Here is a 24802-nt window from a genome sequence, read left to right as displayed (position 1 = left end):
TTTAGGCCCTGTGCTGATCTGTGTGGCCAGGGAACAGTAGGCCCAGTTTGCTGGGGGTGGAGGGGGGAGGGTAACATAGAGAGGGAAGCAGAAGCAGCAGTGGGGAAGGATGAAGAGGAACAGTGCTGTGGGTGTACAGCAGAAGTGAGACTGCAATATAGGCCTTACATGGGCCTGCTGCTGTAGGATGAGGTGTTTTGATTTTGTTCTGGAGGTTTCCAGCTAGAGTTTTCAAGCCAGGTAGTAATAGGTTTAGATTTACTTGTGAGAGCAGTCTGATAGCTGTCGGGAACCATTGGCATGAGGGGGGCCCAGGGCAGAGAGGTGCATCCTAGTCAGATACGTTGAGGGTGTGAGGGGTCCAGAGGCAGTAGGGCTGGCCCCTATCATTACAGAGATGCTCAGAAACCAGCCAGGTCTTAAGCTGGATCCTGGGTCTCTGGCATTAATTTTCCTCTGTCTTCCTCAGTGCCAGTCCCCTGATGGCTCTTGGCTGTGGTGTTGCCGTAACCCCTCCACCTAGACCATCTCTCTTTCCAGTTGATCCCCAAACCTTTTTTCCCTTCTCACTTCCTGATAAATCTCCACTTGTACCTCCCTGAATAGCTTTTGTGCCCCATTGCTGCCAAGCTGACTTGTGTCAGAAATGACTGCTGCCTGGAGTGTTCTCCCTGTCACCCAAAGTCTAGCCCAGAAGCCATTCCCTCCTGGCCACCCAGGCTGTTGTTTCCAGTCCTGATTCTAGGACTCCAGCCTCTGCCAAACTCTCCTTTTCCCAGCCCTTGTTTCTCCTGTTCCTTTAATACTTCGCCATCTCCGAGAGTGGAATCTGTGTCTTCCCAGAGTCCTGCAACTCAATGAATATTTGATGGTGAATTAATTTTTTGACTCTGTAAATTTATTTGTGCTAAAGAACATCTGAAATTTAGCTGCTGTTCATTGTTTGCTCACAGCACCACTGGAGTTGGTTTAAATTGTCTTCTGTTTGTGTGGCCCCAGTTTAGCCGTAAGAGACTAGAACAAAGCATTGTTTATGTGACATGTCCTTTCTTGGTTGTTGTTGAAGCTTAGTATTATTTTAAATGTGAAACATATTTATGCTGTGTCTCTGTGCCAAAGTCTGCTGGGTGCTGTCACATTATTTTCAGTTAAAATTCCATGTAAGGGATTCTGTTATTGCTGTTTCATTGATGAGAAACCTAAAGCTTCTAGAGATTTAGCAAATTAGCCAATATCTCTTAGCCTGTGGGTGGCAAAGCTGGGATTTGAACCCTTGTCTCCATTTTAAGCAAGTCCTGGTTCAGCATAGCTACTGTAATTTTATCATCTCATAGGTATTATTTTAGTAGTAAGCTTTCCTTCTGAATACTAAAAATATTAATCCAAATTCCCAAAGGGCATTTTGTTCCTAGTTTCAATTGCTCTACCTGTAGATTTTGTACTCTGCATGTTAAAAAACTTATTTACTCAAACAGCTTTATAGTTTCAAAGGAAATTTTAAAAATTATCCATGTATCTGTGACCCCAAGACATACGATTTCTATTTTTCTTTCTGATCCAAGTGCATTGTGGAAGGAGTCTGTTACTGAGAATGTAAAACATTTTTGTACATGGCCTGGGCTTTGTCTCTGTTGCTCCTTTAGCTTCTTTTAGCCATTGTTCCCTATGATGGTAGCTGTGCAGCCTGCCTAATCTGGCTTTGATTTTTGTTGTTTTGTCTTCTCTTTTCCTTCCTCCTCATTCCCTTCCCTTCCCTTGTTTTTAGAGAACTCAAGTTTGATGGGTTTTGCTTTAATTCATTTATTTCATGAAGAACAGATAAAACAGGACTCTCCTCAATTCTGTGCCTCCATGGATCATTAACATGCACTGTGGGATTGAGGGCTTCCATGAGCTTGAGTTGAAAATGAATATTTCATCTGAATTCTCATGTTTTAGTTAAATTAGGATTTTTTTTTTTTTTTTTGTTATGAGAAATACAAGCAAAACTTTGTTATTAACCTTTTTTCTTTTGAGTGATTTGACAGTAAGAGCTGGAAGCTACAAATTATCCCTAAGACAAGGGTATCTAAATTTTATCCACCATGGGCTCATATTGGCGACTAGCCAGGTGCCTGAAGGCTACCTTCATTTATGTGATTCCTGGCTGCCCACCCTGTCTCGCTCATCTTTAACCTGCAGGCGAAGCTCCATCTGCATTGAGCTCTGAATTGAGCCCTGGGTCTAGGAGCCCAGTCTCTGAGGATGGGCCTCCCTGAGGATTTCCTTGGGAGACAGATGCATTGAACACATCTTGGTGTGGCCCTGTCCTAAGACCTTCTTTGTGGATGTAATGGTGATCATAACAGTGGCAGCATTTATCAGCTGTAGCACCAGCAACTGTTGGGAGATACTTCACTGATTTAATCTTTGGCAAATAGTGATGTGACTTTTCTCATCCTTGCTTGAGGAAACTGAGGCTCTTGGAGATTTCTTGCCAAGGTCATGCAGCAAGGGAGTGCATGAGTGCATGAAACCCTAAAGTTTCTTTTCTTTCTAAAGAGGATAATTTAGGAGACTGCTGTTGATCTATTGGTATGATTGTTGAAAGCTGAGTGAAACTGACTTTATTAAGAAAGGGAGAGGGTTTTAGTCATATTTTTTTAATAGACAAAATGTGGGTTCTTTTAATTCTCAGATTAATTAGCTTATTCTTTGAACTTGGCAGCTTCTCTTTATTAGGCAAACTGAAGTAGTGTCAGAAGAAGCTTGGGGACCATCTTTTGCTATTAGTTTGGCAGTGTTCCTTGTAGCAGCATTGGCAAGGTATATAAAATTTTTATTTTTGCCTGCTTATTCACATAGAGAATTAATATGAATAAAATTTCAAGCATGACATTCCTGGAAATGAGGCCCTTGGACAATTTAGGAATTCTAACTTGAGGAATAAACATTGGTATGCACCATTAGGGAAGACTTGGGGTCACTGCCAGGGCCATCCAGGTAAAATTCTATCTCCAGATAAGCTGGATATACAATTTCCTAATTACTGGAATGCACCAACCAAGTCCCAACTTACAGGGCCCCTGAACAGTTAAAAAGATGCGGGACAGAAGAGGAAACATACCAGATGTCTCTGCTTTGCCAAAAGAATCCTAGAATTAAGTTGGAATATGAATAGAAGGGTCAGACCTTCTGTTTTCCCTGTTTTTTTACGCTAAAGTGCAACCTTTGTGCAGACAATTTGATGTCTCCACATGACTTGATGTTGAAAGTTATCCTGTGTTATATCTAATTAGTACCCTCACGATGGCACATATTTCTTTCATATTCATTTTCAGTTCTTAAATCAGATGTGAATTTAGCAGCAGCTGTATTTAGTTCACGGACCTTCATAAGAGCCTCTGCAGAGTCCATACGTGTGTTTGGACTTCATAGCTGTGGTGTTGCTGGTAATCCTTCATCCCACAGTAGGGCCTCATATGTAATCGACTGCTTGGGAGGCTCTGGAAGCACGGTTGCCATGGGTATTGGATTGTGTCTGCCCACCAGGGGCTGTGTGAGGGAGGAGCTGTCTAGGAAACCTCATTCCAGTGGAGGCTTTGCTCAGACAGCCAGCGGCTGAGTGCTCAGAGTGGGCTTTTCTGTAACAGCCACCCAAGGTATAACTTAGAACCCTGTAAGAAGCCCTGGAGTTCTGGCTTTGGTACCAGCTCTACTTGACCAGAGCCTTATCCTTTAACTTCTTGGAGCCTCAGAGCTGCTGTTTCTAAAATGAAGCTGGTGTGGTTTTTGCTGCGGTGGTCATTGTTTGTTGGGAAGGTCACAGGTTATTGGTGTGCTGTGATGCCACGACATACGTGAACATACTGTGCAAGTGTTGGTCTTAGCACCACTTTTTGAGGCACTGTGGCTCAGTTGAAAGAGCTGGTTTTTGAAAGCAATTTGGATTCAGATCTTAAGTCCAAAATAAACATTAGCTCTGTACCTTGATTTCTTGTCCTGTAAAATGGTAGCTAGAAGAACTGCCCATTGGAAAAGTATGAGGATGTGTGAGATTCTATATAAAAAACATAGCACACATTAGAAGTTTGGTGCATGGTGTTTTAATGTTTTTATAAGTACCCACATGTTCTCTGTGTGCAGTTCTGTCTACTATGACTTCTCTGGTACTTTCCCTTATATTTAATCTAATATAAGTAAGGGGCATTTTAGAAGATTTAAAATGTGCAATTCATGGATTTTATATCTTAAAATCCATGCTGCTGTGGAGTGCCAGGAAGAAAACAACTGAGAACCAAAAGCCCATGAAAATTGAATTATATATCTTCCTTCCTGGTTGCTGCAAAGGTGGTACTAAGCCAATAGATGGTGCCATTATGTTAGGAAATGAGAAAACATTACTTCAAAAATTCATCATATTGTTACAGGGAACGTAATATAGTGAATCTGCCCGTTCTTAGTTCGTTCTACTCAGAGTGAACTTTGTTTTTTGTTTGGTATTTATAAAAAAAAAAATCGAACATCTCTTATACATAAAATGGCAAAATATGGAATTAATCTGTAGGGTGTTTCCCTCTTTTTTCCAGCGCAGATATTTTACCATGAAGTCTTATCTTTTCTGATTTGAGTTCAGTCCTTAGTTTGTCTGCACTCAAGTAAAAAAGCTCTTGCCTGGAGTATTTTTCAGAAGAGTTAAATGAAATGCTCAGTTTTGAGTTCTTTCTTTAAACCCCACTTTAGGGATGTGAGGTTAACCTATTCCTCTTTACCTGCTCTTATCTCAGAGTCGAACCTGAATTGGCCTGCTAAAGGAAAGCACCTTTCTGCTCCACAGACTGGTATTTACTTATTGGTCAGACTGAGTGGAAGGTCACCTTATGCAACAGAAGACTTTTCACTGGATAGTGCTTACAGTGATGTTAGTCAGTTTTTTTTTTTTTTTTTTTTTTTTTTGTAGTGCCCCAAAGACCTGACAAAAGCAATTTTAAAGGAGGAAAAGTTTATTTGGCTCATGATTTCAGAGGTCTCAGTCTGTCGATGGCTGTCTCCATTGCTCTGGGCCGAAGGTGAGCAGAACATCATGGCAGAAGAGTGTGGTAGAGGAAAGAAGCTCATTATGTGGCCACCAGGAAGCAGAGACAGACTACTGTGCTCACCAGGGACAAAATATATACCCCAAAGTCATGCCCCCAATAATCTGCATTCTTCAGCCACACCCTACTTGCCTGAGGTTACCACCCAGTTAATCTGTTCAACTGAATGAATGAACTAATTAGGTTAAGGCTTTCATAACCCAGTCATCTCACCTCTGAACTTTCTTGCATTGTCTCACACCTGAGCTTTTAGGGGACAGCTCATACCTAAACCTTAACAGATGGCTTTGCTACCACTCAGAACTGGGTTCAGAGTCCCACTCTGCCTTTACTAGCTGTGTGTCTTTGAGTAGGTTCCTTCACCTCTCTGAACTTAGCTTTTTCTCATTTCTGAAAAGGAAATTATACCATCTATTCTACAGATTAAATAATGAGAAAAAGTCCCTTACCTCCCTATTTTTTTTCAGTAAGTAGGATTTCCTTTTGTTTGCACACAAGCTCTATGAGCAAGGTATTCCTTAATTTAAGATTAAAACTAGGTATGCTTTATCAGTGATTAAAATCTCTGATCCTTTTCTTCTTGAAGGTCCCAAGAGACATAAAAACTTGGAGAAGGCCTGCAAAGCAGGCTAGCCTACAATTGGGAAGTTAATTTGAAAAGTGAGCCAGAGTGAGGGATGCCTTCGAGAAACCTGGCCACTTGGACTGTCTTGTGCTTCTGCTGCATGAGGATGCAGGGTCTGTCCTGTGCCACCATGTGCTGAGTGAGAGCTCCTGTCCCCATGGACCTGTTGCTGTGGGAGACAGAGGAGGCACATCTATAGATGATTTTTTTTTCATCCTCCATGTTAGCCCATAAACATAGGGTTAGGTGGCGTCTCTATTTTAAGGGAGCATTTTCTCCTTATACCTTGTGTCATTTCAGTAAAATGCATTAATAAAATAAAGTGCTCACATTTAAGGTCTGGATGCCCCTGATTGTTAGTCTTTTCTCAGGAGTGTTTGTAACCTGTCAGGTCCATGAGATGTTGCAATCGCAATTATAAGAAAAATCCCTGTTCCCTTCAAGTAGTGTTTTAAATTATTTACTTAGAGCAAAATTTAACTCCTTTTTGATTATATTACTTGCAGTTAGAATGGGGACTGCATTTTTGAGAAATTAGCTTTTGAGTGAAAAATGTTGGTTTTAAAGTGTATTTTTAAGCATATGAACTGGGTAAAAAAATTTTTAAAGTCATTGGGAATAAAAGGTAGACTCTGACATTGAAGTACATTTACTGATGAAAAGGAAGCATTCTTCCCCCTCACGAGGGTTTAAATGTAATACTCAGTGCTTACTCAGGAGTGAAAACATCAAATTAAACTGTTTATGCTGACAAAGGACAAATCTGGATTTCAGCAAGCGATGCAAGATTGTCTGATTGCTTGGCTTGCCGCACTCGGAAGCTTTTGGCCAAGGCTTATAATGAAATGCATGCATACAATTAAACCATTTAGTCAGTGGCTCTGTTTTACTGAGCAGTGAGAGGTGCTCCACTGCTCTCTAGTGGCTGACTACTGTCTCCCGGCACCAGCGTTGTTTTATATTCATAAATCAGCTCTTCACATGTTGGCATTGTTGGCCCCCAGAGCAAGCACCAATACCAGGACATGAGGCCTTGTAGCAAGAACGGAGTGAAAAATGACCCCCATCCATGGGGCTGTGGAAAGCACCAAATCTTCCCCAGGAAGAGTGGCCAGTTGCCTAACAATGAGCAAGTGTGAGTAAGCACTCTGTCAGGGAGAGCTGACACTGATGGATTAGAAGTTCTGCGGGTGACTCCTTTATCGCTGCATACATCTTCCACCTTGGCAGGCCACGGTGGCAAACAGGTCCTTGGGTGCTTAAAATGGACTGCTCCTCAACAGAAGGAGCAGCCTTTTTTTCCCTGCAAAGATCTGGTTAAATTGATTTGGGGAAAAGCAGTGGGAATCCATTTCCTGCTGCCTCTCGAAACTTTGTGACTTTGAGAGAAGAAATCTTGAAGACCTCTGTTCCCATTAAAGCTGCCAGCCTGGGGACTTGTTGAGAACAAGTGTATAAAATTGCTACTGGAGGATGGGGAGCTTGTTTTAGAGTCATTACAATAACTAGCTTTTATTGAGCTCTTACTATGTCCCTGGAATTCTGTTTTATATGTGACATCTCGTTCATTCCTCACAGCCACCCTTTTAGGGAAGATGCAAATGCTCATCTTCCCTTTTGTGTTGGGAAGGAAACTAGGGCAGCAGGGTACTGCACTTCATGGTTTTGAAGACAGATCATTTTGTGCTTGAAGGGATGTTACCTCCTGGTGCAGAGTCGGCGACTTGTGCTTGGAGTCATGTGCCCAGGGAAGCAGCCACAGAGTGTCAGAACTGTGCCCTTCTGTACAACTTTGTGATCCAAGAACCTGTACCTAGTAGGCCCAGGGGAAGTCACTTCTGAATATTGTACCTTTTGAACTCTGGCACCATCCGTATTGCCATGGACAAATGAATTGAAACTAGCTGAGCATCAGTTTCCTTACCTGTACAATAGGACAATACCCCTAACACTTGAATTTAGGGTCAGGGACCCTTTGGTGTTTTCCCCTTCCCTAGTCTGAGAGTGGGCATAGATCTTATTTTAAAAAAGCAAATTTCTACCTGCCAGTTTTTAGATTCTTGATAGAGTTTGATTAGGTAGCATGTTTTAGGAAGTAACTTCAGTCTTTCAGTATTTCTCTAGCATGTCTAACAACAGATGATAGAATTGCTGAGTTTGATTTAACATTTCAGGGAACTCTGGTATGTAAAAATAACATAACAACAATAGCAAATTACAACAAAACAAAACAAAACAAAACAAAACAAAACAAAAACACTGACCAGGCCCTGTTGTATAGAACAGTAAAAGAAATATTTAGATTGTGAAGTTTTTATGGGGCAGTTCAGATTTTGCCCTGAGTTGAATTGTTCTTTCAGAAAAAGTTAGGTTCGAATTGAACTACAGGTTGAGCACCCCAAATCTGAAATGTTCTCTAATCTGAATCTGAGTGCCAGCATGACTCCACATGTGGAGTCATTTCCACACTTGACCTCCTGTGACATGTCTCATTCAAAACTCAGGCACACTAAAAATACTGTATAAAATTACACTGTGTTTTCTCTGATAAGCAGATGCTGATCCATAGTGGCGGGTGGGTAGGGAAGAATGGAGGAACTTTGGAATGTACAGAGGGGAGAGAAGGGAGTGAGGGGAGGGGTGGGGTGGGTGGGGATGGAAGGATGGTGGGTTGAGACAGACATTATTACCCTATATACATGTATGAAAATAATTTTTTTAAAAATATCACTATCAGAGAAAAGTTAATGAAAAAAATAAAAGTTAAAAAAGATTACATTCAGGCTATGTGTCTAGGATGTATGTGAAACAAATGAATTTTGTGTTTAGAACTGGGTTCTGTTCTTCGTATTATCTTATTATGTATATGCAAGTATTCAAAAATCCAAAACAGTTCTGGCCCCATGCATTCTGCTTGAAGGATACTCAATGTGTGCTAATGCTGATAAGATCAAAACACCTTCTGAGGCTTTGGGGGAAAAAAGACTTAATTTTGCTTTTTTTTGTGTGTGACTCTCTTAATGTAAATACTCTTAGAACAAGTACTGAGTGGCATTGCTAATCAGTGAATGAGGTGTATTTAATCATTTAGACCATTTAACTAAAATTTCAGTCTTACTTGGACTTCCAAGCAAAACCACATAAATTAACTATATCCAGGTGTGTGTTGATCATTCTCCTGAAATCTGAACAGATAGGAAGCTTGATGGCATACTTTTTTAGAGTGGGAAACTAAGAAAAGATAGCTACTTCCAGGCTTACTTGCTAATCTTGACTTGAAGCATTTGGCTTTGCTATTTAAGAGCAAACATGGTGGACTGGAAGGAACATCACACACTTTAAATGCAGAAAAATCTCGCTCTCAAATCCCAGCTTTGCTAACCATGCGATCTGGGTAGGTTCCTCACCTGAGCTTCAATCTTCCCTGTTGTAAAGTGGCCACCTCCTGCCACCTGCCATGTCTGAAGAGCAAGCAGAAGCTGGTAGGTGGAAGTGTACTTTGAAAGGCCTCAGCACCAAGCGTGTCTGTTGCAGCTGTGTTGGCTGTACTGTTTGGTACCGTTTGCCAGAGTACCCTTCTGGACAAGTGGGGTCTAGCTCTTTACTGATATGCTCACGGGTCTTTTTTATTAAGGTGACTAACTCTAAGACAGCCCCAAGGAAGCCCTCCTAAGGACTCTGGTAATAGAAGTATGGTGTATTTATTTGTTTGTAATGATTGATTGCTGTCTTACTTTGGGACTGTTGACTCATGCATGGATTGACCTTCAGGCCCCAGTACAGAAATTTTGGAATAAGCTGCTCCTTGCTGCTATTAAAGATGTGACAGGTAGCAAGGTGTTGAAATTTTGGACTCCCCCACCCTCCAGTCACTCCAGTGTTAGGTTGTCTCCCATTTTATACTCTAAAAAATTGCAAGTATACATGCTCTTTGAAGAAAAAAAAAAAAAAACAAAAAAAAACCACACACACAAGCAATAAAATGAAAATAGCACCACTCAGAAATGAGCATATTTTGATTTGTTCTTCCAAATTTGCATAATATGTATTACATCAGCATACCTGTTAATATTGGCATTGGAACATATTTTCTACCACCAAATATTGTATCATGCATATCTTTCCATTGTCTCCTCCCCCAAAACCTTCTTTGTTATGTTTAATGATTTGTGTATGGAGTTTTTTTATTGTTAGAACTTTACACTTATCTCTAGGTTGGTTTTTGTGTGTGTATGGTGGGGGGGTGTTTGCTAATCTATAAACAATGGTTTTTTTATATGCATGACTGGGTACTTGTCCATTTATTTCATTGGAATAACTCTCCAGCAGTAGCATTGCCAGTTTGGTGGGTGTGTAGCTTATTAATTTCCATCTGATGTTTCTCAATTCCCAAGAGGAAAGTTCTGTGCATTGGTGTGTTAGTGTGCCCATTTCATCACACCTCTGTCAGCACTGATTTCATTGTTGCTAATTTAAAAGGCAAAAGATGGTATTTTATTTCAATTTATATTTGTTTGATTACTAATGAACTATGTTTCTAAATGTGATTTTTGAAAACGGCTGTCTTTTCTCTGTTGGAATATTGGTGTTATATATCCACAGGCTCTTTTTAGTTATTAATATTCTGTGTGTTGCACATATTTTCACGACTCGGGGTGTATATTTTACATTACTTACAGAGTTAGTCAGTTTTTTTTAGGCCAGTGACGTGTGATTTGTAAGACCAGATATTACATTTAAAAGCTTGGCTGAAGATGTGGCCCTTGCGACTTGACTGCTAGGGCCCCCTTCTCCTGGAATCAACAGATATGGGTGACCCCCAGCATCATGTTGAAAGTCTGTGGGTGAGCCAGGCCCTGCCAGTCAGCCATGGAGCAAACTCTTTCTGGGTCTCCACAGGGTATCAGTTATAGGAAGAGTCTTTTAATGAGCACCTGGCTGGGGCAGCTGAGGTCAGGCAGTGCCCATCTGAGTGACTGCCGCAAATCAGGGCATGCAGAGCCTGGCTCCTTGGCACACTGCTGGTGCCAGAGGATTGAGTTGTGTATTCCCCTGTTCTCCTCTCCCTACAGCCTGGCTCCTGTGTGGGTTGGGCATTAGGAGTGGTTGAGCGGGGTGGGTGGTTGCATGGTGAGCTTGCAGCAGAACAAGTGGGTATAGGAGGTAAGGCAAGGAGTGATCAGGTAGCCATCATAGTACATGGTGTTCTCTCTGAATGCTGGTAACTGAGTATCACCTCTTTTTTCTGTTTTAAAGAGCTTTGTTCTGGAAGCACTGGCTACTCTGTAACTGTGGGTGAGCTGAAAAAGGCAGACTTGCGGAGGCTGCCAGGGAGCAGCTACACTAGATTCCTGATGAGGCTGGGAGTTTCACTATAGAACAGCAGAACTCTGAGAAGGGCGGCCCCTCCTGTGGTAGTGCAGTGGTTTGGATCAGACTGGGACATAGAATAAATAGCACATGGTTTTGTGGTTTTAAATCCTTTTATCCCTTTTGAAAATTGAACCTGTTTTGTCTCTTACTCAGTCAGGTGTGGTAGAGTAGGCAATATATGTTCTTTTGTATGTATCAGGGCATTCATAGCTATCATCACTCCTCCAGGCCAGCTCAGAGTCCCCTTCATTTGGACAGTGACACTCCCAGTTCAGCACAGCTTACTGCAGCATGTGTCTGCTTAGTGCTTGTTGTGAGCCAGAGCTGGTGGGTGTGAGGTCAGTTGGGCAAGGATGAGAGAGATGATCACCCGCGGGCAGAGTGGCGATCAAGGAAGGCTTCTGGGAGGAAGTGGTGTCTCAGCTGGGGTTTGAAGGGTGACTGGGAGTTCTGTGCACTGTTAAGGGGGCAAAGGAACCAAGGTGTGAAGGCTTAGAATGCCATAGGCATTTAGGAAGTGAGTGTTTTGTGACGTTGGTGAGCATAAGCTTGTGTGTATTGGAGAGAGGACTGGGTTGAGAAAAGCAAGACCTGGTCATGGAAGCTACCGTGTGTTCTCTGAACTGTATTGTTGTATATGGAACTTTCTGTATGAGAGTGACATAGGGACAGGAGTCCTGCCCCTGTGCTTGTTAGTCCTGTAACCCTTGACGAGACAGTTATCACTTCAGTGGGTTGCTATGGGGATGACCAAGCACATTTTGCGCAGTGCCCTGGTTGTTCCCCCTCTCCTGTGTTCTCCCTCCCAGGGTGTGCATTCTAGAGTGCCAGCATCAGGCTCCCTCCCCCACCACAGTGCTGCAGGAGGGAGAGACCCCTGTCCAGGGCATGCTGCCCTTTGGCTTTCTGTACATTTATTCTTTAATAGGAAACAAGACGGTTCTGATGTGTAAGGTGTCCTTGCTTTTGAAATAGAACACCAGGGTAAAGGATCTTGGGAATGAAATAATGGATGACTCATGGTCTTACCAATAGTTTATGGGGAAAATGAGATGTAATATTTTAACGTTTTGTAGGTTGCATGGCAGCTGTATGTTGCTTGATTGTATGGGTATTGGACCAATATCTAGGAAATGTGAATAAAATTATTAGAGAATTCCGGTCCCATTGAGTGTGCCACCTCCTCGCCTCCCTCCTCGCTTTCTGCATTGCAGTGCCTTGGAATTACCTGAGCACTTGCATCTCCTCCTCTCACTGCTTTGGGCATCACAGTGTTTGTGAGTTCTCAGCCCAGTTCTTTCCACAGCAGATGCGTTTAGTTCCCCAGATGCCTGTTGACAGTGGTGTGCCATTGCCTTGTACTTCTGAAAAGGGGGCGCCAGAGTCCTCCTTTCCTAAAAAGCTGGGTGCAGGAGCTCAGTTGCAAGTGATTTAGAAGTTATCTTGAGTGTTGAGTATCCCTTTTCAGGTCCACTTTTAGGAAGCTTCTGCTTTCCTGAAAATTTCTCAATCCTGTGTGTGTGTTTGGGGGTCAAGGTATAAACGGGAAGCCAGAATGCATTGTACCAAGAACCTGGTGTCCTCCCTGTGTTCACCTGTCCCGCTCTGTCAACTCTTAAAACTTGTCTCAGATACTGTGGAGTGGCTTTACACACTGGGCAGACCTGCTTTTTTCCAAGAGTCTTGGGGCTTTATTATTATTTTTTTTATTTTTTTGGCAGTGCTGGGGATCGAACCCAGGGCCTTGTGCATGCAAGGCAAGCACTGTACCGACTGAGCTATCTCCCCAGCCTGACTTGGGGCTTTAGTATGTCATTTCCACTTAGAGAAGTTTTGTCTGAGGTGTTGTTTCTAAGCAGGATAAAAATGTTGCTGATAAAGGAGAAATTGTTCTATTGAGAGGGAAATACTTTTTCACTGCTTTATGAATGAAACTAGCAGAAGGAAATATATGTGCCTGGGAAAAAGAACAGAATTAGTTTTTACTGTGGAAGTGCCAAAGACTGGCTGGCCCGGGAGAAAATCCGGGTGGTAAGTGTTAAGGAAAAATGCCTTTTGATGAGTTTGACTTTTTTCTTTCAGCATAGTTCCTTATAATTCTCTACAAAGTTGTTAGCAGATCTTGGCCTTGAATTTCTGGGTTCTGGTTCCTTTGGCCCCTCTCTGGGATAATCTTGGGCCTCATAGGAAGAGGCAAGCCTGCTATTGGCTACTGGGCAGGAATACTTTGTATCTGAAAGTATTTTTTTTTCCTCTGAGATTTCCTTATTTGCAGTTTTCTTGTTTCTTCCTGACAGCTGTCCTTTGCTTTGTTTTCCACACAAAACCAGCTCATTTTGTTTGTTTTGTTTTAAAACTATGAGACTGAGTCTGTCATCTGTGCTTTAAGGCAGAAACTTAGTTCGCTTTTTCCCCTCAACCCCTAAATCTCAGAGTGACCTGGTGACTCCCAAAACAGTGGTAGGATTTGATGCCACTTCCTCATCTTCAAGGACTTGTTTACGTGGAAATTCAGTGGTTTGGTTCGGGTACATGTTCTCTTGTACATGTGCTGGTTTTCTCAGAGTGTTCTGGTTTTATGTTTAATTTTTATTTCCTTTCCAAAGGGCTTCTAATATCCCTTTAGATTAGATGACCATTTTAGGTTTTTGGTCTTGTTTTTTTAAGGAGAAAAAGATTTTGAGAGGGGGAAAATGGGGTTTGCCTTTTGTGCCCAAAGCCTAAATGAATAGTCATTGCTTGTAATGCTGGCCTCTGCTTGCCGCTTCCTACGGCTCGAGATGTGATGTATCCAGTGCTGGGGAGGTAATGATCCTCAACCGCAGCAATATTCCGTAACAGGAGTATCTGTCATATTCATCGGGATTACCATGTTCATTGATTTGTGTCTGTAAATCTGCTGTTTCTACCCTTTAAATTTGATCTATAATTGGACCTCCTTAAATGGTTCAGATAAGGTAGTCTGTATTTCCTCAATGCAGTGTTGCTGTCAGCTTCTCCTTTTTCATTATACATTCAGCAGACTTGATAAAATCAGCAGGACACCTCATTTGAAACTGTTTAATCGCTGCCTCTTTCCTTTGCTAAACCATTGAGGTGGTCAAGCGATGTACACAAATCATTTTAAATAGAAAATATGGTTTTCTCTGTGACCCAGCTAAATAGATAGTGTTATGCAAAACAAGTTAAAAAGTAATAAATGCCAAAAAAATCTTCTAATTGGAGTAAAAAATTGTGGGCAACTCTTTCCTTTCTCCAAAAGTAGAGTATCCTGAAATATTGCCAGGACCCTGTATAGACAAGACGATGATTTTCTAAAGATTCTCTGGTTTCTGAACAAAGCAAGTTTACATTTTCAAATAGTGCCGAGCTGCCTTTTGCGTTCATTCAAAGGGAACCCGTACTTATTTGAAATGCCTTTACATCCTACTTTGGTAGGGATAAATTTGCTATCTGTTAATATCTATGCAGTGTAACCTTTCAGCCATTTGCTATTGTAATAGTAAATTTTTGTTTCTTTGTCTGTCATTTTGTCTACTCAGCTGTTACTCTTCAAAGTACAAACTAAAAATAATAGCTCCAAATAAATGCCACATAATAAAGTGTTTTACAGTTGTAGCTGGAATAACCTGGTGGCTGCAGCTCGCAGTCCTATTACCATTGCTGGTGCGGTAGTTTCTTCCCTGCATGTCAAGGTGACTCTACCAGGGCTAGCTCATTAAAACAATGTATTCTTTCTAACTGCCTTGGTATTTAGCACTGTACCCGGCAGCCCGCCGAGGCACAATATGGAGCACAGCCTCACAGCATAGGATATGTGGAATTATGTGGCATTCATTTTTTGAAGAAATAAAAATTCTCCATAACCCCAATTTCATGCTTCAACATTTTATTGTGAATAATTTACAATCAAATCTGTCAGTAGTAGAAGTAGGGCCAGTTGCAGATTTATCCAAGCTAGTGGTAAGTGTGACTCTCAGGTTTTTTAAAGAGCACTATTTTTGACCCTGTTGATGTGACCCTATAGGATTGATATTTGCACTGTATTTGAATGTGACACTGGGCCTGTTTTGCTCTTTTTGCTGCTCTGAGTAAACTTGAGACGGAGCAACTGGGAGTTGGCAAAGTACACTAAAAAAATGCATCTTTTTCTTACAGGTTCTGGCTCCTTGGCAGCAATGGCCGTGTTTGAAGATAAGTTTAGGCCAGATATGGAGGTATGTAAGTCTCTGCAGTTTTATTTTTCAGATATTTTCCTAGTTGTGTGTTGAACATACAAACTGATTAGTTACAGTGCTCTTTGGCGTGGATAGAATGTTTGCCGAGGACTACTCAGGAAGGCATCCTTTTGTAGTGGCCCTGTCATGCTGTCCCTTGGACTTGAGGAGCCAGCACAGTTGGGTGTTTTGCTCTGGGCTTTGAGCTGTTTAGAGCTTTTCTTGGCTGTAGATGCTGCTGCAGTGTGGAGTGTTTTCTGGTCGTGATAGCTCAAAGTGACAGAATTTTCTCTTTTTACTTAGAGCAACTATGTATGTCTTTGCATTTCATATAGATCTGACCTGAAAATGGGCAGTTTTCAAAATCCCTATAGATTGTTCGGCATCTGGCAAAAGAATGGGACAAGGTCATGTGTGTGCCAAGTCTTCTCAGGGTATAATGGTTCTAGTGTCTCAAATATATTTATGAGATTCCTTTACTATGTTTTCTTTGGTGGTGGGGAAGGAGGTATCTTGTGAATGACATTCTGCATGAGATTGCTTTAATGATAGATGTGCCTCCTCATTAAGCAGCCTTCCCTCACCCCCATGGAAAATAAGTCCTCCAATAACAAATCCACAGATCTTCCATTGCCTTTTTCAAAGCAGGGTTCAATATGCTTCAGTGCTCTTGGTACCACATTATTTCTCTACTGTGCGTCATCTGTGCCACTAAACCAGCATGTAGGCACTTAAGTTCTGGCGTCAGCCTTCATCCTCTGCTCTTGGTGTTTTGATGGTTAATTTTTTGTTAGTCAATAATAACAAGCAGTTTATGAGTGGTTTACTCCATTTCTTAATATGCTGGTTTCTGTTATTTATGACTTCACAGTATTTTGTTTGGGAACCAAAGGATTCGCTGGAATTACTCTTCAACAGTGTTTTATGCCTAATCATCTTTGGGAAGATCTCTTATTAAAAATTCTTTCTTCTTTCACCATCTCATTGTCATTGGAGCTCTGAAGCTCTCTATGCCTTTGGACTGAGCCCAAGTGCTGTGAAAATCAGAGAAGGTAGGGTAGTGGAGGATGATCAGCCAGGGCTGAGCGTTTCTACCAGAAACCACTGTGCCTTTGGTACATGAGGACAGTGCAGGTACAGCACTCGGTCTGTGAACTGGATGTGTTTCCCTTTCCTAGACATCTGCAGGAAATTAAACATAGAAACTAAAAGCAATAGTGTCTTGCTGCAGTTAATAGTAGGCAGGGCCTGGCATAAAACTATAAATGAAATTAGGATTCTCTTTTCATTTCTCAGTGTTAAAATTTATCCCCATATCAGCATTATTTTCTGTTTGGGATTCTTAAATACATAGAGGGAAAAAAATACACATATCGGGGTAACTTGGGGGAAAAAGTTCCCTAAGCTTCTAACCTAGAGGAGAGGAGTTTTAATGTCAAGCCCTTCTTTTCTTCTTCTTCTTCTTTTTTTTTTTTTTTTTTTTTTTTTTTTTTTTGTGGTGCTGGGGATTGAACCCGGGACTCTGTGCACGTGAGGCAAGCACTTTACCAGCTGAGCTATATCCCCAGCCCCCTGTCAAGCCTTTCTTTGAACCACACTAATCAATCATTTCAAATTCTTTTGAAAGTTTGTTTTCAGTGGATTAGTACCTCCGTATATTAAAGAAAAATGAGAATTGCAGGAAAGGTTGAAAGTATGAGGTACATTAAAAGTTCCTTAACACGGCTGAAGTAATTGTACACTAGTTAGAATTTGGATTTGAAATGGTCCAAATGCCATGAATTTAATATTAATGTGATTTGGGGGAGGAAAGGGACATGTCAGCGTCCTCCCAGTGGAACTTCTGATGATATCAACCTGAGGAATGTGTTTCTTAGGGTAATTATATCTGTAACTCAGCACTTAATGTTCTGCATTACCCGTGAGACCCTGAAACCTGATGAATCAGTTCCCATTTCAGATTGATTATGTAAATTTACAGTTCCAGTTTTGGTTACTTAAGATGTAATATGACGCATACTGCAAATGAGTGAAGGTTACTATTAAATTGCAGGTAGTACCTGCTTCTATTTAAAAGGAGACAGAAGGCAAAGAAGAGTATTAACAATGGTCAGTTGGGGACACTTTAAAGATGTTTAAATTCTTGTTAATAGATCCCCCACCCCGTGCCACCCCCGCAAAAGAAAAGAAAAAAAAAAGCCAGGCTAACTACTGGCCAAACTGCTCCCCTTTGGTGAGTACGAGATGAAGCTGTGTCAGTGGAAGGCTGAGACTGCTAGCATAGTTGGGAAGACACTGTGCCAGGGGCTTCTTTGTTATGAAAGAGAACTTGGCTGCAGTGTCATTTCTGCAGCGTTTGCATAGAACTCATAGAAACAGAGATGTGTTGGTTTTAAATTTCTGAACCTTTTGTTTTCCTTCTTTGGGTTATGGGAAGCTTCCATAACTTTTCTTCCTTGCCTAAATAGAGACAGTAGGGTGGGGTAGCTAAGCCTGCCTTTCAGTTTGCGAAAGGACTGTAGCTGTGTCACAGGCAGAGAGAAACCCAGGAGAGCCTCTCTTCCCTCTCACATCCCTCCGGTTTGCTGGGACAGCAGCTCTGCATAAGCTGAGAACGGTATTTCCAGGGACCACTTTTGGACTGTGGTAATTATAGATTGTTTACCAAACAGTAAATTTTAGGGTCAGACTCATCCAAGAAACAAAATCTTGGCTTTTATTGTTAAAACAAATAATAAATTAGAGGAAGCCCAAAGTCTTTTTTTTTTTTTTTTTTTTTTTTTTTTGCAAACCTGTGTGTTGGGTAGTGCTGGGCTTGGACTAGCAGATTTATGGAATGAGAGTGTGGTGTTTATGGAGTGAAGATTACACTCTACTTAAATAAACGCTTTTAATGTTTCCTTTTTGTCTGTAACTGCCCTGTTCAGTGTGGTAGCCACTATCTGTATGTGGCTGGTAAGCCCTTGAATTGTGACTAGTCATTTGGAAGAAGGTCTGTAGGTAGAAAACACACAAGATCTCAGAAATTTAACGCAAAACTTTTTTAGTATTTCAGTAATTTTTGTATTGGGCTGGGGGTGTAGCTCAGTAGGAGAAAGCTTGCCTAGCGTGAGTCTCAGCACCACACACACAAAAATTTATATTGTTCACATGTTGAAGTGTATCAGTTAAATAAAAACATTAATAAAGCTGATTTCACTTGTGTGAGTATGTTTTAAGTTGTAGGTGGACACAATACCTTTATTTATTTTTGTGTAGTGCTGAGGATCAAATCCAGTACCTTGCACGTGCTAGGCAAGCGCTCTGTCACTGAGCCACAACCGCAGCCCCTTCACGTGTTTTTGCTTAAAAACGTGGCTACGAGAAAATTTAACCAGCAGGGCTAATCTGACATTGTCTTTGGAACTTGTTTTTGTTGCACACCCCTTTTTTTTCCTGCCACATTTTGGTGCCATCTGTACATTAGCCTTTAGAATATTCTTTAAGTGAACTTACTTTAAAAAAAAAAAAAAAATGGAGGTGTAATTTATGTATTATAAATGCACAGGTATAAAGTGTTCATTCTGTGAATTTTGGCATTTGTAATCACAAGTAACTGTCATTCAAATCAAGGCCCACAGCATTTCTTTTACCTCCAAGTGCTCTTTCCAGTAAGTCCCTTCCTGCTCTTTCCTACAACCACTTCAGTTCTTGGTAATTTATTTTTAAATGTAGTTTATATCTATGAAATCCTGGGTGTGATGTGCTGGTTATAGTTTAATCCAAGACATGAGAGTGAGTGCATACTCATAATAGAAACAGGAATGTGTGCTGGTATCACATGGCACGTAGGCATGGGGGGATGAATATTAAGCTTCCGTGACTGTGGTTCCACCTCAGACATTCTTGTCTGCTCCCTCTTCTTGAAACAGTGTATTCTTATTTGATACTGACTCCTCCTTGCTGCTGATATCTACCCCCAGAGTTCTCATGGCTTCCTCATTTACATGTGTCCCTGTGCTCTATTGGACACACCCTGTCCCTTTGTTTGGTGGCTCTTGTCAGAGGCACCTTCCCTGCTTGCCAGTGACAGCGGGAACTTCTTGAGGGCAGGGGCCATGGAATCATCTCCATTCTTGAGCTCCTGGTGTTCAGTATGGGCTTGCTGACTTGATTCAGGATAACTGAGCTAGAGCAAAGCTGTCCGGGAAATGGAAGGGCTTCCTTCTTCCCATCTCGAAAGTTCTGTGAGATAACAGGAGGACAACTAGTGCTTTTAAACATTATACAGTGTGGGGTAGAGTCAGCAAAGCAGACCTCCCAATAAGTGCTGGGTGAAAGAAGATGGAGCAGGGGACAGATGCTCATTGGGAGGGAACAGGCCAGAAAAGTCAGACCGGTACAGCCCAGCCAGGATTCTTAAATGCCCAACATGAACTTCTGCTATTTTAGTGCACCCGATCCAATGACCTGCCTCATATGAAAGCCCCTGGTTCACAGTTTCCTGGAAACTGCCAAATAACCAGTGAGTTTAAGGCACATTAAAGGTCTTTAAAATTCTTGCACATTTGTGGCCCAAATGCTGCCTTGAGTGGTCTTGTAATTTTCATTTTCTTGCTCTTAGCCTGGAGGTTCACGGGCAGGGACTGTGATTGTTTCCTTATACCTAGCGTGGTCAATGTTCCAAGTATCTGTTGATGGGTAGGTGAAAAAGGGCCAAAAGCAACCTTACCTGGCGATTCTTACGTTTGTCCTCCTTTGTGCTTTTAGGGCTCATAGTTCTCAGCTGTGTTAGAAATGAAGGCATTCTTCCTGGTAATAGGTCTCACCTTTATTTTTATCATTAAAGGTGTTTATTCAGACATTGTCCCAATGTATTAGAACAGTGGGTTTTGAAATGTGTCAGTTGACCTAATGACAAGGGTCAGTTGTTTGAGAGTGTGTTAGGTAATAATCAGTTGCATGGAGCTGTGCCCCCAGCTTTTATGTTGTTAGGCTTGGTGTAAAGTGAATGCTGGTGCTGGCTGTGCTGAGGTCTTTTCAGTCCATTTCCCAGATACCCTTAAGGAATTTGACCACAGTATCTGGGTGTTAGTTTGGTGGTGGTTTGTATCTTGAAAGTTGCTGAAATAAAATACAGATTTATTTTAGGGCGGGGAGCAAATTAAGGAAATGAATCAGATAACTTAGTTTTCCTTCCATTTCATTTCTTTGTAAGAAGAAATGTTTTCATTTGGCCCAGTGAGAGATTTAAACTCCTGAAGATTACAATTCATTAAAATGGGTAGAAGATTAATATTTAGTCTGTCAAGATCAATACTGTCCCCTTTTTGCACTAATTGTCAGAATATCGTGTGAGGGCTGCCGAAGGGTAGTGGTGTGCGGCAGGACCCTCACATCACAGGGAGATGATTCAAAGGCAAACTGTCCTGCACCCTCTGGTATCGACTTGCAAATTAGCATCTGGAATCTAATTAAACAAGCTTAATGAAAGTAGCAGCTGAATGCTGCTGAAAAGACAATCAGCTTTTTCCCCCCTCTCTGATACATATTCTGTACTATTGAAGTTGGTCACCAAACACATCGTGTGAGCACAGTTAAAAAAAATTAGCATTTATTTGAAGAATAGAAACTGTTTTTCATTCTGTTATGCATTTGGCATGCTCTGGCGTCCCATGAGAGCCATGCCACAGCAGATAGTGCACAATATTTATAAATCCATGACAGGCAATAATAGCAACTTGAAAAATTCTTTTGCTAGAATCTCAAGTTGAGAGCTGCCAAAAGCTGAGAGGATCAGATCTGCAGTGGCAGCTGCTGTGCCCTACAGTTAGAATTCTAGACTTTGAAGATGCTCAACTTAAAGAAATGAAGACTGCAGGCTTAGCCAATTTTTGCAGGTTTCTAGAGCTCTGGCTCTCTGCCTTTTGAAGATGACTTGCTGAAGCTTCTCCTCTGCCTGAGGCATGCTAACACCAGCAGGATCTTTTTCCCCAGTCTTAGTGTGTCTTCAGTTTTAAGTAGCACATGCTTAGTCAGTGCCAGCTGTGATGGTCCTTTCTCTGGTTGCAGCACTGGGGGATGAGCTCTTACCCTATGCCCTTCATAGGGAAGCTAGGAAGATAGATGGTGACGTATACAAGTGCCACTTCAGCCATCTGATTTATGGAGTCATATTTCATCACTCGGCCAGAGCTGGCCTCTAGAGAAGCCCTTGTAGATTGCTAAAGATGTGAGCAGCTCTTGCCCTAAAGGCTTGTGGTTACCTCACAAACGTGATGCCAAACACCTGGCTACTGAGGAAACGGAATTAATCTGTCATTGTAGGCAGCTATAGATCCACTTTAAATAATGAAAGACTTGATACCAATATGTTGTTCTGGCAGCAGATCTTAGAAGTAATTGTGGGTGCACATGTTTTTTTCTTTAAGTTTAATAAAAGACACTGAAGTTGGATATTCATTTGTGCTCTGCAGGTGGATAGTAGTGTGAAAGATCTACATAATTTTGACTTAAAAAATAAAAAGGACTGTTCAGTTTGGTACACAGATGGTCCCCAAGGAAAGCATAGAGCATGAGTTCAGTATTGTCAGATGGAAAGGGGCTAAGGGTTTAAGCACTGGAGGATTGGGCTGTGAGCCTGTTTCCACTGTACTCAGTGTGTGACTTGGGCCAGTGGCACGAGGTCCTCATCTGTGAAATGGGAGATTCAGAGACCTACCTGCAGGTTCCTTTAAGGAATAGGTGTGGGTGTAAAACACCTTGTATGGTGGAGCATACAGAATTGACTCTAAAATATGGCAGCTGCTTTTATTTTCTAGTTTTTCAATAGTAGGATACAAAATGTAACAGCAGCGACTAACATGATAATTTGTGCTGGCATCAGACTTAGTGATTGGTAGCATAGATAGATAGGATCCTTCTTTTCCAACTGAAAGCTTAATATCAAAACCAGGCCCGGGTAGTGAACATGCTTAACACATAACAGACCATGAAAGTACTCGCCTTTCTGTGAGAGGGAGGTATGGAAAGCACTGTCATAATAGTCAGTGTTTACATCATGTCAGGCCCTGTTCTAAGAGCTTTTTTTGCGTTATATCATTTACTTTTCAATAATTCATGTAAGGTCTTCATGTCAGTACTTTGTTATCCCCATTTTAAAGAAAAGAAAGTCGGGGTATAGGAAGGTCAGAAAAACTTGCCTGAGATTGCTGAGCTGGTCAAATGATGGAGTTGGGATTTGAATCCTGATCAGCCTGACTTGGGAGTCCTCTGAGAAAATTGATCACAAAGAGGCTTCTCTGTCTCTTTGCTGGGTCTGTAATTCTTTGACAACAGAATGGGGAAGACGTTTTAGTCCAGAACAGCAGAGGTCCCATGGACAGCTTGGGCTTTTCACTTTTCTCTGATGAGGTCTTGGGAAAATCCACCAAGTGTCAGAGGAGGTGTGGAGACATCTGTGGTGAGCTTGGTGATGTGAAGGATCCAGGAACAGAATGGTACAAGGAAGTCAGAGTGAGAGAGATTGGTAAACATAAGTAGAGATACAGATTGGTAAACATAAGTAGGTTATTTGGCTATGGAAGATCCTTTTTTTCCCCCCTCAGAATTCTAGATTTTTTCCCCCATCTTTTAGCTGTCCTCCACCCCAGATATCCTGATAGCTCCCCCAGTGTTCAAATATTATTTACAAGAGAGCTGTTTTTCTCTAGATAGCTGATGTACAGATGGTATAGCCCTTTTCATATTTAGTAATGAGACCAAGAAGTCTTTAAATACTGGTGAGTGGCATTTGTCCATTTGAGGGAAATCATGAATAACTTGAACAAAAATAAAAAAAAAAATAAGCAAGACTGTCATATTTGAATAATGAGGTGCTCTTTTTTTTTTCCAACTGCCAAAACTTTTTAATCTTCGTCAACAATTGTTCTGTCCTCCGTCTTACTTAGGTTGCATCTGTGGACTCTGAGCTCAGGAGCCCTGACAAGCGGCATATGAATTCTGTATTCATTAGTGATCTTGATCCAAATGCCTCTGTCCCTGCCATGGGGGCTCAGGTGTGGAAGCTGCTGGCTAATCCCACCAGCTGACATTCGGAGGTTTAATGACTCCATAGGAAGGTGACCACTTGCTGGGAGGTTTGCTGGCGGAACCCACACAGCAGACAATGGAGATCAAGGAAGACGATCAGTGTTTAGCCGAAGCACCTTCCTGTGCAACTTGAACCCCATTGGCATCAAACACAGAGTTTTAAGTAAATGCAAAAATTAAAAAAACCTGACCTTCAACAACTACTATAAACAATGATTTTCCTCTGTCATTGATGATGCTTAAGATTGCTTCTTGTAGCACTTGAATTGTGTCAACTTAATGAACTGAATTTGTCTTTTCCAGATTTTTGAATTTATGGTTGTATTTGTTTTGTGGTTACTACTTTTTAGGTGTCTTATATGTCTGGGGGAAAACTATATCGTTATTACCAAAATTCTTTTTTAAAATTTTATTAAAAATGCTTTCAAGGATTTAGGCTAATATTTTTGTTTAATTGTGATCTCTTGCTTTTAAAAAATTACTATTAGAATTCAGGTTTATGATTGACTTGTGACTTGTCATTAGATGTTGTGACTATTTTTGTAGAGGTCCTCTTCTAAAAATGTTGGATGCCTTATTATTATTTAGTAACAACTTCATTGATAAATAATTCATGTCCATACAGTTCCTCTATTTAAGTGCACAACTCAGTGAATTTTAGTATACTCAAACCACAATTCCATCAACTTGGAAAAAAAAAAAAAACCCAAGCCTATTAGCTGTTACTCCTCTACTTCCCCCAGCCCACCCAGCCCTAGGCAACAGCTAATCTACTTTGTTTCTTTAAAGACTTGTCTATCCTGAACATTTTATATATGTGCTCAAAGTCATTGATGACTTCTTTCATTTACCACAATATTTTCACAATAATTCATTCATGTTGTAGAATGTATCAGCACTTCATTCCTTTTTATGTTTGAATAGTATTCTACTGTGTGGACATACTGGATTTTATGTATCTACCCATTAGTTGATGGACATTTGAATTGTTTCACCTTTTTGGCTGTATTCATAATACTGCTGTGAACATTTATGTACAAGGTTTTGATGGACATATATTATGATTTTTCTTGGCTGAATAGCTAGGAACTGGATTGCTGGATCATAGAGTGACTCTGAGTTTAACCTTTTGTGGAAATGCCAGACCTTTCCATAGTGTCCACACCACTACCAGCGTATGAAGGTCTAATTTCTGCACATTTTTGCCCACATTTTGATTACAGTCACCCTGGTGACTATAAACTGGCATTGTGGTAATTTTAATGGATACCTTATTGCTTAAAACTAGTGCACCCATGGAATTGTTTAGGTGAAATGATTCAAACACAAGAATCGTGCTTCTTAGGCACACTGGATTTGGGCAGTAGTTGGGTTGATTGTGCATTTGTGTAAAAACTGAAAGGTCCCTTTTGGAAGTGCTCCCTGAGGGTGTTTCTGCCATT

General features: G+C 41.2%; 1 protein-coding gene and 1 long non-coding RNA gene across 2 annotated transcripts in view; both read left to right on the top strand.

The window, feature by feature from the left end:
• The window catches only part of PSMB7 (proteasome 20S subunit beta 7), a 53360-nt gene that overhangs the window by 11693 nt on the left and 16865 nt on the right, over positions 1-24802 (top strand). The window contains exon 6 of the mRNA XM_079113851.1: positions 15232-15290. Within this exon, the coding sequence (XP_078969977.1) occupies positions 15232-15290 (59 nt within the window). The remainder of the gene's footprint in view (positions 1-15231; positions 15291-24802) is intronic.
• Positions 17475-24122, top strand: LOC306645773. Its single transcript, XR_013759718.1, has 2 exons — positions 17475-22714; positions 23219-24122. It is a non-coding gene; the product is annotated as an uncharacterized lncRNA (long non-coding RNA).

This window comes from Sciurus vulgaris (assembly GCF_902686455.1).
Source record: "Sciurus vulgaris genome assembly, chromosome: 15".
NCBI classification, from domain to species: domain Eukaryota; kingdom Metazoa; phylum Chordata; class Mammalia; order Rodentia; family Sciuridae; genus Sciurus; species Sciurus vulgaris.
Note: the sequence above shows the minus strand (reverse complement) of the source record. Positions and strands in the feature narration are given on the sequence as shown.